This window comes from Colius striatus, chromosome 11 (assembly GCF_028858725.1).
Source record: "Colius striatus isolate bColStr4 chromosome 11, bColStr4.1.hap1, whole genome shotgun sequence".
Lineage (NCBI taxonomy): Eukaryota > Metazoa > Chordata > Aves > Coliiformes > Coliidae > Colius > Colius striatus.
The window spans coordinates 10,834,200-10,850,670 of NC_084769.1; the positions used below are offsets into that span (position 1 = coordinate 10,834,200).

The window sequence follows — 16,471 nt, forward strand, 5'->3', positions numbered from 1 at the left end:
TATAGACAGTCTCAATCAGGAAAAGAATAGGGGTTTTCTGTTTAAGTAGGCAATAGGTTAGAGGAATACTTACTACACAGGACTGTAGCTGCTAGTCATTATTAATTGAATTAACAGTTCAAAGCTAGCGTAATGATTCCTTATTTTGTAGAGATTGTTTCACCTAAACGATTGTGTGGTTCTGTGATTTCAGACTCAGAGGCTGGAGCAAAGGCCTCAAGGTGCAGGACTCCCAGGGATGAGGAGCTCAGTCTGGGGGGAGAGTGAGGGGTTTCGCTGAGGCTCTGGCACTCCAACCTGAAAAAGGCTGTAGCAGCAGCGATGCAACGGCGCCGTATGGGTGCTCTGACCAGCACAGAGCAATGGCACGCAGAGCTCCCCGCCCATGCTGCATGCGGCCTAGCTGGACTGCCTCACACCGCACTTGGGTGCCTCGCGCAGCGCCGCATCATACCCCACTGCACCTAACTACGTGGCCTCACACCGCACCGCATCTCCCTGCCGTGCTCTGCACGGTGCTGCACCGCCGCCCCGCCAGCGCGTCATCGCCCGGCACCGCATCCTCGCGCTGCGTGGGCCGCTCTGCCCGGCTCCGCGCTGCCCTGCCCCGCCTCACCTTCACCCCCGCTCCGCGCCCGGCCCTGGCGGAGCCGCGCCACAGCGAGAGCGCCCGCCGCCTCGGCCTCGGCCCCGCCGCCTCCCGCGCTCCCCGCTCGCCCATTGGCCGCAGCCGCCGCGCACGGCGCTGTCTCCATGGCGACGCGGCGGAAGGCCAGTCCAAGATGGCCGCCGAGCCGGGCGGCGGGCGGCCCAGAGCTTCTCGGCCGCTGCTCGTCGCCTTCATGGCCGCGCTGCTGGGCTGCGGCCGCGCCGCCGCCCCTTCGCCCTTCTCGTCCTCGTCCTGTCACCACCGCGTGCCCAGCGGCGAAGAGGTGAGGCAGCCGCGGGCGGTTGTCAGGCGGGGATCGGGCGGCGAGGGCTTCTCCGTTTGCCGCTCCCGCCGTTGGGTGCGTCCCCTCAGGGCTGCCCGGGTCGGGCTGAGCGGGCTCTGGCCCCGCGGACCCCCGGGCTGTGGCCCCCGGGCGGCGGCCGGGTGAGGGCAGCGTGGGAGGAGAAGGGCGGGAAGCGGCTTTGCTTAAAACCAGACAAGAGCTGCTGCCGCAGACGAGAAGGGTTTGGGAATGCTTGTTGGTGTGAACGGCCAGGCGAGCTGCCTCATCCCCCGGCTGCTTCGTCTCCCTGCCAGGCTGTCTATCGAGTTCCTCTAAAGGAAAACCGCGTCTTGAAGAGAAATGTGGATCAGCAGCTGAGAATTAAGATTATATACGACACAAGTGTTGAGGAGTGAGTGTCATTTGTGGCAACTTTTTCCCCCCCACATGAGAGTGGAAATCCTGTTAATTGAAGCTTGTTCCTTTTGTTTTGTTTGCCAAATACAGTTTGCTACCTGAGAAAAGTCACCTTATAAAGGTATGTCGTCATTGCTTCACCTTTTTGTTTGTACATAGTTTGCATGTATTGTGGTAAGTGTAAGGCCTATGTAATTAAAGGCTTTGAATCCCAGCAGTTTCATATCCCGTAGTCTGTGAAACCAAAGCTTTGTGTACAGATTATGCCTCCCTTCTAAACACCTCCTGTGTTCCAATAAATGTTGTTTGGCAGGTGTTTGCTATGTCCCAAGGTGCAGAACTTTCAGTGAGTGTCATGTGTGTAGTTTTTAAAGCCTCTTTGAAGCTGTACATGAGAATGAATTCTGGCTCCCTTCTCGTTTTGTCACTGCAACAACAAAACGTGGGAAAACCGGAATGAAGTATTTCCTAAGTACATTGATAAGGCTTGAATTTCTTGGAAAGTCGGTGTTTGTGCTCTTCTGCTATAGCACAACATGGAACTTGGTAGTTAATGCTTTTAAGGTGCTGCTGGGTGACTTTTGTTTTTTGTTGTGTTCAGAACAAACTTTTTCCACAAGCTACAGAGGAGGTGATTGTAGATGAAAATTCCATCCATGCCTGAGGGGAGGGATTGCAGATGGGAACCCTGTTGAACTGTTTGCAGTTTTTTTTCCATTGAGTTGATATTGTAGAAATGCTCTTGTAGAGGTTTTTTGAAGGTGAAAGGGTAGAGAGCTTTTGGTTTTGTTCACCTTCCTCTTCATAATAGCAACCCTGAGGATTTTTATTTCATTTCTTACACTTTGGTAACTGTAGAAAGTACATCGTGAGTCTGCAGACATCTCCTAAATCTTACTTTGGCTTATTAAGTCAGAGTTGTGTGTATAATGAACACATCTTACAAAGGAGAAACGTTGCAAAATCAACTTCAGAAAGTGTAAGAAAGTATAGATATTACTCAGCATTCTGTTCCTTATAAAGATAAATCTTTTCCCAGTAATGTGTATTTGTGGAGAGGTTTGTAACCAAAACCTTTTTCTTACAGTCTAGGTTTGTATCAGTGGAGCAATAAAGTCGTTCACAAAGCAGTGAGGCTGTGGGATGTACGTGGTGGCAAAATGCTGTGGCACGCTGTTTATCTTCTGATTACACCCTGTGTGGTTTTAAGTTTGAGTTGAACTTTTAAACTTTGTCTGTCAAGAATGCCATCACATTCTCAAGGCATAAATGATGATTGATAGGGCTGGGACAAAGGCTGGACTCGATGATCTTAAAGGTCTCTTCCAGCTGAAACGATTCTATGATATGTTTCTTATCCTTAAGAAATAACCTAATGTCAAATACCCTGAAAGAATGGTTCAAAGGCTATGTGATTAAGAGTATAATTACTTGGGAGGGTGTATCCAAAGTAAAGTGAAAGGGTTTTTGTTGCTTTGGGATGTTTTTTATCCAGTCTGCAGTGCATGCATGTTATCCTCAGCTAGTTCTGTTGCTGTTTTATTCTTGTAAACTGATGCAGAGGCTGCAGGGTCTCTCACAACCCTTACCAACTCCTGAGCAGCCACAGCAATTATCTCAATGGATTTTGTGTTGTTTCCCTGACCTGGAAATGTACCAGTGATCTTTGCTTGTTCACTTCTGGCCGTTTTCATGCCACCAGAGCAGCTTCTTGTGGCCTTGCAGAATATCACATTTGGGCCATTTTGGAATCCAAAGCGTCCAGCGATACCCTGCAGAATTTGGTTGGTCAAGTGATCTCTTTTCTTGGGAAAGGAGAGAAAGGGCAAGCAAAATTTGTTTATTCCAGGAAATGTGTAGCAATGTGTCACGTGGCTTATTTCTCTTTCTGTTGAAGGTGATGCAGAAGCCCTGCAGAAAACAGAGAGCTCTATTGCAAGTAGTGAGCTCCAGGAGGGAGCTGCCTCTGCAGTGAATGTGGCAGAAAAGCCTGCGGGGTCCTCACCTTCAGTGGTGTTTGAAGACGTACAACATTGCAGTCCCAAATGCTTCTATATGCTGTTGGAGAACATCAGTGACCTGGTAGTAAATGAGGACTTCACTGTGGAAGTGATACCTGAAGGAAATGTTGCTGTAGCTACCTTCATAAAAAGTATTGGTAAGACAGGGTGAACACCATGATTCATTTCTGCCTGTATGGAGCAGTAATAGCTTTCAGAGCTTGGTTCCTCTCCTGTTAGAGATTCAGAGTTTAAAGCAAGTGCCTGACTGCAGTCTCTTAAGAAAGATATGAGACTCGTGTAGAGCTCTGTGAAAATGCTTCTGATCCAAGTGTTGCATGGGAAAGAGAGAGAAGTGGAGGTGTGCACATTAATTGAAATTGGATGAGAGTGTTTTACTGTCTCTGTATCATTTTGGGTTAGAGGGAGAAGGCTCTGAAGTGGAGTGAGTGTGGAGATGTGTTCTGCAAGTTATTGAAGTGTATAAAGTCTCTGTTTGGGAAGGTGGTGAGGCAGGGAGAAGTGCAGAGTTTATCCATGAGATGAATAAGAGAGGAACAGAGACAGTGGTAGTGAAGAGCAGAGTAACACGGCTGTGTGCATTTTCCCTTTTTCCTAACACAGTTTTGCTCCAGATACAGGGAGACATTGACCCAGTCGATATCCAGAAGTGCCAGCGGGCTCTGATAGCAAGGCAGGGAGACGTGGTCAGTTCACACTGCGTTTCTGTTTACAGATACTGTAGAATTTGTCAAAAGATGCTTACAGAACAAAAGAGTTAAAGAATTCAAAATGACTGCCAGGCTTCTTGAGTCGACCCAGAGCATCAAGGCTGAAAACATCCCGGACGGTGTTTCCAGGGACTACATCACAGTTTATTTCGAGAACATGCGGAACGGAGAGGGCCTCCTTGTGCAAGAAGTACAATTCCTCCCAGCAAAAAGTAATCATTGATGAACACATTGGAAAAGAAACTAAAGTGATTATTGCTGGCTTTTCTCCAGGTGTAACAGAGGTTTATCAGAAGCTCAATGATTTTATAGGTAGATACACAATCGTGGAAGAAGTAATCCCAGCCAGGTCGGTGGTGGTGGTGCAGTTTGTAGAGAGGACAAATCTGAAGTTTGTCTTGAATGGAGGAGGGAAGGTGTGGCAGTATGTTTTGACACCAAGACACTGTCTATTTACCTGAGTGGACCAAAAGCAGAAGTGCCAAAAGCAGTCACCACATTCAAAGAAATTCTCTCATCTCTTTACTCAAAAAATGTGCCCATTGATAAGCCGGGAGCCAAAGAGTTCTTCACTGAAAGGAAAGATTCATGTGTTTGTGAGGCAAAGCAGAAATTTCGGTGTTTGATTAGGCTGGAGGAAGATGGAGAACAGCAACAGAAGGGCAAAAAAGTTGTTGATAAAGAGAAAAGGAAGCTCTACTACAAGAAAGTGCTGCCAGATGGAGCTGCGGTAGCAGTGTACAAAGGTAACTTGTGTAATTACCCTGTTGATGTGCTGGTAAATCCCTCTAGCGAAGACTTAGAACCTGTTGGTGGCCTTGCTGACGTGCTGCTAAAAGCAGCTGGCCCAGAGCTGCAAGAGGAGTGTGATGAGCTGGTGAGGAAGAAGGGGAGTTTACAGCCTGGGTGTGCAGTTATCACAGGCGCCGGGAAGCTCCCCTGCAAGAATGTCGTTCATGCTGTCGGGCCCAGGTGGAGGAAGGAGGAAGCAGAAGAGTGTGAGGACTTGTTGAAAAAGACAGTGAAGAAAAGTCTGCAGCTTGCTGAAGCATTTAATCATAGTTCTATAGCCCTGCCCACTCCAAGTGGGGGGATATTTGGCTTCCCACTGGAACTGTGCACCTATTCAATTGTGTCTTCCATCAAGGAGACCTTGGAAGACACGGAGGACAGCAGCTTGAAGGAGATTCATCTTGTGGGTGATGCAAGAGAAACAGTTCGGTCTGTGATTGAGATAGTAAAAAAAGTGTTTACAGCTAAGTCATCTTCCCCAATGCTGAGGATACCTTACTTGAAAACCTATAAACTGAGGCCAAGCCAGAAGGAGAACAGAAAAGAGGATCTGCAGATGGTCAGGACAGGTGAAGGACTTTGCATCCGAGTAGAGGAGAAAAATGTTCAGGAAGCCACGGTAAGGCTTTAATTGTCTGCCTCCTCTCTCATTTGGTGTGAAGATCTTTAAAGTTAAATAGAAAAGGAAGGACAAAGGGTTCTGTTGTTTGACAAGGCTATTGCTACCTAAGGAAACCAGTTCTGTGCTGGCTAAACAAGGTTGCAGGCTCCCAGAACTGCTGGAGTTCAGGTTGGGAACTGTCACTGCATCTGTTTCTGGTGGGTAGGCGTGAATTTCAGGGTGTTTCATTCCCAGCTAGAGTTTATTCATTCTCTAGATCTAAGGTCAACATGTAAAGCAGTTTGCTTGTTTTAAATCTTTTTTTTTTCTGAACTAAAGTACTTTCCAAAAGTATTTATGTGATCTGTAGCTGTCTAGGGTTTTGTCCTTGGATGTTATGGGAAATCAGCCCCCGTCTGAGCTGCTGTTGAAAGTCATGCTAACAGTGATAAAAAGCCTGAAGCTGGAGGCCGTGGCTGAGTTGTTTTTTAGTTCCCTTCTCTTTGGATGAGTTAAAGACACAGGCTGTGAAGAAGTTACTGGGCTGCAGAAAATACAAGACTACATTCTTAGATTGCTTTGCCAAAGGCTAAATGTGATTCTGCTGATCTTCTTCTCACTTCATTCTACTTTTTCATTCTTTTTGCTAACAAAAAGTTTAACTACTGCTTATCTAGACCACCAAGACTCAGTCTACACCTCTGACATAGTTTCTTTCCCTTATGTTTCTTTTTCCTTCAGTGATGCAAAGTGCATCTTTTTTCAACAGCCTCTGATTTTTAAACTTTGGGAGTTGAAAGTCTCCTTAAATTAGAATTGACTTGTTGTTTCAATGGGATTTGCCTCAGTTGTCATTTTGGTGCCTGTAAAAGTCTATTCCAGTGAAAGAGCAAGACTAGATGTAAAACCCCCCTCTGTATGGTACATGTTTAAAGAACTTTAGAATTGAAACATCTGAGGTGATAAAAAGTTAAGTAAATGCCAGACTTGGAGGCTTTGCCTGTTTTACTTTATGAGAGCACAACAGCTTCCTTTCACCTCGTTTTTGTGCGTGGGGTGGTGCTTTTCTGGTAAGGTATAGACAGCCCCACCTCAGAGAATATGAAAGGGACAGTACACCTTCTGTATTATGTGTACCTTATGCAATACATGTGTTTTGCATCCTGTGATGGTGCTAGAGAAGAAGGAGCAATACTGCAACAGTTCTTCAGAGGGAAGTGTAGGAAGAGCTGGGTCTGGGGAGAGGGGATGAGAAAGACCCAGCCTCTGGAGTCTATTTCACTTGCCCAGACATTGTCATCTGCTTAGCACGAGGTGGGTCACAGCCAGACCTCCACTGAGGGCTTGACAGCTCTGGATGCAGGGATAGGTGAATGACCTGCTCACATGTATATACCTCTGGTGTTGGTACTCACAGTAAGTCTGATGCTGCCTACTGCAGGTTTCCTACAAGTCCAGGAATACTGACTATGTAGAAGCCGTGCAGAAAACCAGGTTCTTTCTCCCTCAGCATCATGATTTTCTTGCTGTGTGTTGCTTTGGTGGTGCTTTTGGTCTCGATGCACATTTGTACTTGAAGTCTGGCTACAGATATTTTTGTTGTGATTTTGTTGCAGGCAGATGTTATTGTCAACAGTGTTGGCACAGATCTGAAGTTTGGTGTGGGGCCTCTTTGCAAAGCCTTGCTGGAAAAGGCTGGACCAGCTCTCCAAACAGAGTTTGACAGTGAAAAACAAAAACAGGCGGCTGCTGAAGGGAGTGTGGTCTGCACCAGTGGAGGTGCTCTGGCCTGCAAGTCTGTGCTTCATGCCATACTTCCAGTGTGGGATGGAGGAAATGGACAGACCCTGAAGGTACATTTCAACTACTAAAAAAAGAAAGTAGAAAACATATTTATTTGGGATCCTGTCCTGAGGCATTAGGCTTTAAAATAGTTTAGAACACTTAACTCCATTGGCTTCTGTTGGAGTGCCCTTGAAAGATGCCTTGATGGACTGAGAGCTTTTTCTCATACCGGTGTAATCTCTGTGGAGCTCCTAGTAAATGATGCCTTTTTTAATTACAGAAAGACAATATCTTTGCTGTGTTTTACAGACCCTAGAAAACGTAATCCATTCCTGCTTGAAGAAAACTGAAGAACTTGGACTGAAATCAATCACTTTCCCAGCTATTGGGACTGGTAGATTTGGGTTTCCTAAAACCATTGTTTCTAAGTTGATGTTTGATGTGATATTCAAGTTCAGCAGTAGTCACACTCGGAAGACTCTCCAGGAGGTTAATTTTCTCTTGAATCCAAAAGATGTGGATAACGTCCAGGTAGTTCTTCTCCAGTCAAAGATGTCACATACTGTTCTAGTTGTACTTCAACTATACTGTAGTTACTTTTTTTCCTTAAGTTCATAATTTAGCAAGTTCTTCCTGCTGTGGGCTGCTGCTGCTGGCACTGCAAACAACTGTAAATGCTTGCTTATCTTTTGAGAGAGGAGTTCTGGCCATGCAAAGCCAGTATCTATTACCACAGTGTCCACACTGAGTCTTGATACCTAAACATGACAGTCTAATGTGTCAAATGGCTCAGCAAGAACTACAGGACTGTTAATTATGGAAATACCCAGTGGATAAACTCTGAAATACTGTCTTTTCCCCTTCTTAGGCTTTTACCACTGAACTACAACGCAGGGCAGCTGAAAGTTCCAGTGCTGCAGCACCAAAGTCAGGTAAGTTTTGTAGAGGTGAGAGGTGGGACATGGGAGAATGTAAATACCGTGAAGTGGTTTTATTTGCATCAGGAAACAGGTGAAATGTCATCAAGCAGCAATTTTCTTTTTCCTCTGATGGACTGTTGTGACACAACAGCAAAAACCATATGAATAGCAGCAGGGGTTTGTTCATAAGAATATATAGCTCTTCTCAGCTGCTGTATCAGTGAGATACAGTTAAGACTATGCAGATAAAATACAAATTAGAGAAGTTTAGACTAGAAGAAAAGGACTCTCTGTTATCTATGTGGGTACAGGTGAAATAATTTACAAATGGGATGTCTGTTACTGGAAATGCCCAAGCTGGATACTCCCATTTCTTGTAAGGGTTCAGGAAATGCTTACAGAGCTGATCAGGTCAGATAACCACAGGACTCTGTTCTGAATTTGTATTGCACGAGTTTACAGGAATCAAAATGGTTTCACTTTCACAATATTTGAACAGGAAGACTGCTGTGTCCTCCTGCTTTCAGAAATGGAGTAGAGAGAAAGGCAGAAACTCTCTAGGTCCATCAAACGGCTCTAGAGCATATCCCTTAAAAGGTTAAGTTGAAGTTCCTCTCACTGGAAGATAACAATACCCCACACTAGAGGAGAAGTGTTTTAAGGTATCTTTCTTTCCCATGCAGGTTCCATTAGGCTTGTTTCAACTGAAGTATTGACAGTTTATGAAATGCAGATTGGTTCCATTACACTCCAAGTAATGAGTGGAGACATTACCAAGGAAGATACAGAGGTTATTGTAAGCGTGTCAAATGCGACATTCAATTCCCCGTCAGGTACTGTATTGAATGTGTGGTCCTTTAATGATAAATATGGGACAGATTTTAAGAGGGCAGGGGAAAACTGTTGATATGTGAAACTTGTATGAGGTGTTTTTCAGATGAGAGAGACAGCTGTGGTTAATCAGGACATAGATGTTAAACAGGTTTTTTATGTGTCCTGAATGTTTAGTTTCCAAATTACTAAACCAGAAGCAAGACATCGTATCAGATTTTTCGTGTTCAAAACCAAAAATGCTGAAATAAAAGGGATTGTTTTAGATCAAATGTCATCCTGAAAAACTCCTTTGGATAATTCTGAGGATTCTTTGGTGAGACTGTGAATTGCAAGCATGAAAGACATCAGAGGATTGAATTCAAAGCAATTGGAGAGTTTGGTGAGGGACATACTATTGGCGAGTGAAATGATGAAATAGAAGTGATTCTGATCAATAATGAAGGCAGTATGTCATGGAGGGTACTTAGGGGCACTGGCAAAGATTTTTGCACTTTGTGGGATCTTGTCACATGAGGATTTGGGATATTTGTAAAGTACAGAAACTGGGAAGAGCTTTGAGGAGAAACAGCGCAGTTGAGTTAATGAATGTGTCTGCTTTTCTTCTGTAATTTAAGGGGTCTTCAGAGCAATTGTGGATGCTGCTGGTTCCCAAGTCCAAGCAGAATGTGCTCAACATGGTATGATAAAGCACACTATTTTGTTTGGGGTTTATTTTATGTAAAGTTGGTTTGTAATTCTCTGATGGTATCATTGTTTTATCTGATTAAATAGCTTTCACTCAGGAATTTTGAGAAGTTCCGTTGTTTTGACATCCACTTGAAGAAATTTTCTTTTCACAACTTGAACAGAAGTTGGATAGAGATTTCAGATGCTTGTAGGTGCTGGGTAATTAATGTAGTTTAAGTTCTTTACCCATGAAATTATTCAAGTGTGAATTAGGAACAGAAATAGTCCCATCAACTTGAGCATAATTCTGTGGTCAGCTACAGGAGAGCTGAAGTTGTGGAAGCGAGCAAAGTGTTGAAAACTCTTTTGATGTAAGCACATACAGGACTTGCTTTTAAAAGCCAATAGCAAATCAGGTCTTGTAATCACAAAAATGCAGTTATTTTTTATGAAATAGTGTTGTAACTATCCCTGTCACTCTGATCGTGAGTTTTTCTGTGGTCACTTTGAAAATGTTATGTCTTCTTCTTTGCTTTATCTTCCCCAGCTGGGCAGTCTGAAGGCGGCTTTATCACTACACAAGGTGGAAATCTGTTGTGCAATAAAATAATCCACTTGGTTCATGATCACAATGTGAAGAGTCAGATCTCTAAAGTGCTTAATGAGTGTGAGCTGAAGATGTACAAATCTGTCGCCTTCCCAGCGATTGGAACAGGTTTGCCTTTTCTTGGGAAAGTGATGGGTGGTGGGGGGAAGGATAATACTTCTGGTGTGGATGATAGTAGATATGCTCAAGAAGCCTCAGAGTAAACAAGGGATGAGTCCCAGAAGGGCTTCCCAGGTCTGTGTACATTGTCACCTCTGGCAGCTGACAGGCTGAAGTGTAAAGCTGAGCTTAAGCCTGGGGCTTTGGCCAGAAAGCACAATGGGGGAGGAGAGAGGGACAGCAGTCTGTATGAGCCGGGGATATGGTCTGTGTTTTAGGGATGCTGCCTTGTATCAGTGAAGAGCACTTAAATTGTGCCTTTTATTTTTGTTTAGGTCAAGCAGGAAAGAGTGCAGCAAAGGTAGCTGACGACATGTTGGATGCTATAGTGGAATTTGAAAGCAAGACAGCAGTACAGCATTTGAAAAAAGTTAAAATCGTCATCTTCCAGACACAGATGCTCCAAGACTTTTATGAAAGCATGAAGAAAAGAGAAGATTCAGATTCAGCCACAGCAGATTCGTGGATGTCTATGTTTAAGTGTAAGTAGATGGGTTTTCTGTGTACACGGGCACGTGGAGCTAAAGGTATTTTATTTAAAACTAAGAATTAACACATATTTCTTCACAGCATTTTTCTGGGGCAAAACTCAATCCCCTGAGAAGAAGCAGCCTGTTTGTTTGGAGAAGAAAGTGAATTTAGCTGTATTTCAGATCTGTGGAGAAAGCCAAGAAGATGTGGATGCAACTGAGTCCTGGATAAAAAATATAAAAAGTCTAAGTCTCTGTTTTGCAGATAAGCAGTTGACAGAGCTCCCTGCACATTGGGAAATGATGCGAAAGGAACCGGTCAAACTGGTGAATCTTGAGCAATCACATCACGAATATCTGGATGTTCAGAAAACGTTTAAGAAAACCTGCCCCAACTTTGTTATTGAGAAGGTGAAATCCTAGGGGGAAGGGGAGGGGAACTGATTTTTTGGGCTGAAAACAATATCTTTTCTTTGACTCAGATAGTTTTCCCCTCAGCTATATTCACATTGTTGTCAGAGGGAGACAGCAACATCTGTCCTCCCACCGATCATTTTTATATAGGAGTTTTGTATGATTTGCTAAGCTACACAATAAAGGAAGTAATCTTTACTTCCAAGCTGAGATCTAGAGGAGAAATGTCACAAAGAAGATGGAGTGAAGCATCTCCCTTATGATGAAAGGCTGAGGGAGCTGGGGCTCTTTAGCTTCGAGGAGAGGAGACTGAGGGGTGACCTTAGTAACGTTTCAAATACATAAAGGGTGTGTGTCAGGAGGATGGAGCCAGGATGTTCTAAGTGATGGCCAACAACAGGACAAGGGGCAATGGGTACAAGCTGGAACATAAGAAACACAAGGGAAAACTTTACAGTTCAGGTGAGGGAACACTAGAAGGGGCTGCCCAGGTGGATTGGGGAGTCTCCTTCTCTGGGGACATTCAAAACCCACCTCGACAAATTCCTGTGTGACCTACTCTAGATAGTCCTGCTCTGGCAGGGGGCTTGCACTCTATCATCTTTCTGTGTAATGCTGTCACTACAGTCTACACTGTAGTGAGAAAAACATCAGTAAAGATGATTTAGGATGCACAGAAAGCATCTTATCATTGCATCTGGCAGTGGTACACAGCCCATTTCTAGAAATGACAATGCACAGCTACCATGATTGTCTGTGCACCTGGTGTAGTAGGCAAGACAAATGTATGCAAAAATTGCCAAGCTTGAAAACCTCTTCTGAGCTGCTTTGGCCTCTGATTTTTTCAGAAGGCTCAGGTGTTGAGATCCCCAACCCAAACCATACCCTAACAGGGCAAAGTGAAAATTACTGTCATTCTTTCAGTTTGGTTTGGTTTCAGTGCTTTCTGTGATAACTATTGGACCCAAACAGTATAAATATAGTTCTGTTTTGTAACTTTACAGATTGAAAGAATACAAAATTCCTTCCTCTGGAAGACATATCAAATGAAAAAAAATGCTCTTGATGCAAAGAACAAAGCCCAAAGCAATGAGAAGTTGCTGTTTCATGGGACAGCTGCATCCTCCTTGAGCACAATCAACTACAATGGATTTAATCGGGGCTTTGTTGGAAAGAATGGTGAGTCATTACCCAAAGCAGTTAATTTCCTAGATGTGTGTAGTCCTAGGGAGTGTCAGTGCTGCACTGCTGTCAACACAACAGAAAGACTGAATGAAGTTGGAGAATAAAGTGATAAATAATTCCTGAGCACAATGTCTATGGACAGAGGAACTAACCTGTTCACTTAATCCCTTGTTGATGAATACTGTCAACTAGGGGGTATCAGAAAAAGCTCACCTACTCTGAAGTCAGGCCTGGGCAGCTTTTGAGGAATGTTTTGTGAGATCTGTCAACGGAAAGGAACAAGGACTGCAGTTCAGCATCCCCAGCTGAGACACTGACCACTAGCTGCTACTATCTGCTCCTTTCTTAGAAAAAGGCAATTACAAAGTAGAAATGCAGATGCTTCTGTTGTCTACGAAGATGAGGACAGCACAAGCAATGAGAAGATTCTGGTTCCCTCCCATTTTTGTGCACATGAAATAAATTTAAATTAATGATTTAATTTTCCCCCTTTAATGGTTGTTAGGGGTAACCATTACATATTGAGCAGAAAAGCTCTCTGCGTTAGTTCAAAGATTGTTTTTTCCAGTTCCTCTACTAGAGTCATGTTATGTTCATTATTTGGTAATATTCGGGTGCCAGTTGCTGTCAGAGGTCCCACAACCTCACTTCAAAAGTACTTACTTTCTGTTCTTAGTGTTTTCTTCCTTAAAACACAATTGTACATGCCTAGAGTTGAGTTGAATTTGAGAGAGCCTGATGGCTGAACTCAGATCTAATGGACACTTTGGATCCATGAGAAGACATTTCTCTGTCGGGGTCCTCTATCACTTACAGTGATATTTTTTTGAGAAAATGAAGTCCAAAATGAACTAAATATATCAGACTGTGCACAGATAGAAAGGTCAGTCACCATTTCTTTTTAAAACATGACCAGTGGAGATGTAGTTTCGCTTCCCTGCTTTGGAGGTGCCAGGAGGTTGGATTGCCATGGGAAGCAAGGGCCCTTAATCCTCATGTCCTCTCTCAGCCTCTCCATCTCAGCCATTTATGATGGGAGGGGCACATGTCCTTCTGACAGGCTGGACAGCTGTGCAAAACTATCTGAAGGTCAGAGCTGACAGACAGGAAAGTCTGTCTGCTTAAAAGCCTGTCTGGCTTGAACAGCTTTCTACCAATATCATAAAAAAAGAAATCTGAGACAAATGTGAGTCCTCTCACTTGCTGTGGAGTGTAACTGGAAAACAGTAATTACAGGCATATAGTAATTTCAAGCTGAGAAGGTGCTGAAGATTTGCAATTTGATGGGTTGCAGGCTAAACAGAGAGAGGAATCCTTTTCCCCATAGGAAGGGGCAGTCAAAACCTGGGTGTTGATACTAGACATCTAAGTTTCATTCTGATGCAAAGGATTATGACTTGAACTTGCTGTTTAAAGGAGAGCTTTTAAGATTTTTATGGCAATAAGAATACTATCTGTATTTGAAAATGCTGTCTTTCCAAACAGATGCAGCCATTGGGAATGGAACCTACTTTGCTGTGGATGCAAGTTATTCTGCTCGGGATATTTATTCCAGCCCAGACACGAATGGCACAAAATACATGTACTTGGCTCGAGTCCTCACTGGGCATTACTGCACTGGGAGCAGAGGACTAATCACTCCACCACCAAAAAGTCCAGCAGATCCTACTGACCTCTATGACAGCGTGGTTGATGATGTGAATAACCCAAAAATGTTTGTCATATTTCATGACATTCAGGCATACCCTGAATATCTTATTACTTTCAAAAAATAGAATGCTCTTAGGCTGGGAAATTTTAGTGCCTTTGACAGGTGGGAATTAACAGGGCAATTCATGATTCTTGTTCACCACGAGGCTGCTTAAGCTAAGTAGTCACATTTCAACCACACACATAGATAAATGTCTTCAAATCATCCAGGTAGGAAGGTAGGTCAGGGCACGTATACATAGTCTTATTTCCAGTATTCACCATGAAGAACAAAGTGGCTGGCTGCCTGGGAGGAGATCTGTAAAATATTCCCTGTTGGGGAAAACAACCTCGTTCACTAGCACTTTTCATTCATCCTCAGGCATCCACTCTTGTTGGTGCTAAGAGCCTCGAAGAAAGAGAATCCAGCATTGAAAAACGCTTTGCATCTACAGGGGCATAGCTCAAATACCATGCTTAAACCATGTGAAGCCTTTTGAAGCTTTGTAAAGCATATAGGTAATGGCATTTGTACATCTTGGCAAGCTGTACACTTACTGACAGAATCCTACAACATCTAATCAAAAGCCATATTCATGTGGTTTTAATAAAAGTAGTTTCAAACTGCTCTGTCTTACCACTGAGTCATTTCCACAAGGAACACACTTCAAGTAGAAATGTTGCTTTACATTTGGATATATTACAGTGCTGCTATAGTGAGAAGCTGATGGCAAACTCGGAAAGTAGAGTGAAAGAGAATGATACGATTGGAACTGTAAATGTATTTTATAGACAGTCTCAATCAGGAAAAGAATAGGGGTTTTCTGTTTAAGTAGGCAATAGGTTAGAGGAATACTTACTACACAGGACTGTAGCTGCTAGTCATTATTAATTGAATTAACAGTTCAAAGCTAGCTTAATGATTCCTTATTTTGTAGAGATTGTTTCACAGAGAATGATGTTACATACCCATATGAATGACAGCGGGTGACTCTCAGTCAGCTCTGGAGGATAACCCTGAGGGACGTCCTTGCGCAAGAGAGGAATTTACAGACACTCTCCAAGAAAGAGTATGTTCTTTATTTTATAGAATAAAGTGATTGTCAGCCATCAGTTGCTGAATTATCATCAATAGAGTGAGCAGAAACATCTGGTTTCTAGCAACATTATCTCAGAGATGACTGTTTCACAACTCACTACCTCAGGAACTTTAATTTTCCTCCCCAGTTACTCTTGGAGGTAGCCAAGTCAGGCTAGTCTGTAGTGGCCTTCACCACTGAAGACAGCGTGACTTCCTTCAGCTTCTGTCTTTCCATGAGGCAGAGTGCCCTGCTACCGTGGCTCTCATTATAATGGAATGCCTTGGAGAGTGGCAGGAGCTGCAAGATGAAGCTCTTTGAAAACCCCAACAGTGGTGATGGTAGAAGTTTCTTTCCTAGTTTCTATACCAGGGCTACTCTGTTTTACTATGTTTGTGGACCAAGAAGCTGGGAACAGGCCTGGTGGTGTATGAAAAACGAAATCCCAGCTCCTGGCTTGAGCACTGGGCTGCGCTGGCCACAGTGGGCCCACAGCAGCCCTTTGCTTCTAGGCAGTGCCTAGGGACAGGGTTTGGCGGTGGATGTGGCAGCGCCAAGTTAACGTTTGGCTTGATGATCTGAAAGGCCTTTTCCAACCTAAACAATTGTGTGGTTCTGTGATTTCAGACTCAGAGGCTGGAGCAAAGGCCTCAAGGTGCAGGACTCCCAGGGATGAAGAGCTCAGTCTGGGGGGAGAGTGAGGGGTTTCGCTGAGGCTCTGGCACTCCAACCTGAAAAAGGCTGTAGCAGCAGCGATGCAACGGCGCCGTATGGGTGCTCTGACCAGCACAGAGCAATGGCACGCAGAGCTCCCCGCCCATGCTGCATGCGGCCTAGCTGGACTGCCTCACACCGCACTTGGGTGGCTCGCGCAGCGCCGCATCATACCCCACTGCACCTAACTACGTGGCCTCACACAGCACCGCATCTCCCTGCCGTGCTCTGCACGGTGCTGCACCGCCGCCCCGCCAGCGCGTCATCGCCGGGCACCGCATCCTCGCGCTGCCCGGCTCCGCGCTGCCCTGCCCCGCCTCACCTTCACCCCCGCTCCGCGCCCGGCCCCGGCGGAGCCGCGCCACAGCGAGAGCGCCCGCCGCCTCGGCCCCGCCGCCTCCCGCGCTCCCCGCTCGCCCATTGGCCGCAGCCGCTGCGCACGGCGCTGTCTCCATGGCGACGCGGCGGAAGGCCAG

General features: G+C 44.8%; 1 protein-coding gene and 1 long non-coding RNA gene across 2 annotated transcripts in view; both read left to right on the forward strand.

Moving 5' to 3' along the window:
- The window catches only part of LOC104552591 (protein mono-ADP-ribosyltransferase PARP14), a 34,006-nt gene extending 19,177 nt beyond the window's left edge, over positions 1-14,829 (forward strand). Inside the window, 17 exon segments of the mRNA XM_062005152.1 lie at positions 442-1,007; positions 1,247-1,344; positions 3,075-3,133; positions 3,247-3,507; positions 3,974-4,056; positions 4,146-4,452; positions 4,455-5,491; positions 7,090-7,326; positions 7,568-7,789; positions 8,127-8,190; positions 8,862-9,011; positions 9,627-9,689; positions 10,226-10,393; positions 10,720-10,926; positions 11,180-11,325; positions 12,333-12,507; positions 13,999-14,829. Coding sequence (XP_061861136.1) covers positions 442-1,007; positions 1,247-1,344; positions 3,075-3,133; positions 3,247-3,507; positions 3,974-4,056; positions 4,146-4,452; positions 4,455-5,491; positions 7,090-7,326; positions 7,568-7,789; positions 8,127-8,190; positions 8,862-9,011; positions 9,627-9,689; positions 10,226-10,393; positions 10,720-10,926; positions 11,180-11,325; positions 12,333-12,507; positions 13,999-14,288 — 4,133 coding nt within the window. The 3' untranslated portion in view covers positions 14,289-14,829.
- On the forward strand, positions 845-3,331 carry LOC133626391 (uncharacterized). Its single transcript, XR_009819477.1, has 3 exons — positions 845-932; positions 1,247-1,470; positions 3,247-3,331. It is a non-coding gene; the product is annotated as an uncharacterized LOC133626391 (long non-coding RNA).
- Positions 14,830-16,471: the final 1,642 nt, after the last annotated feature.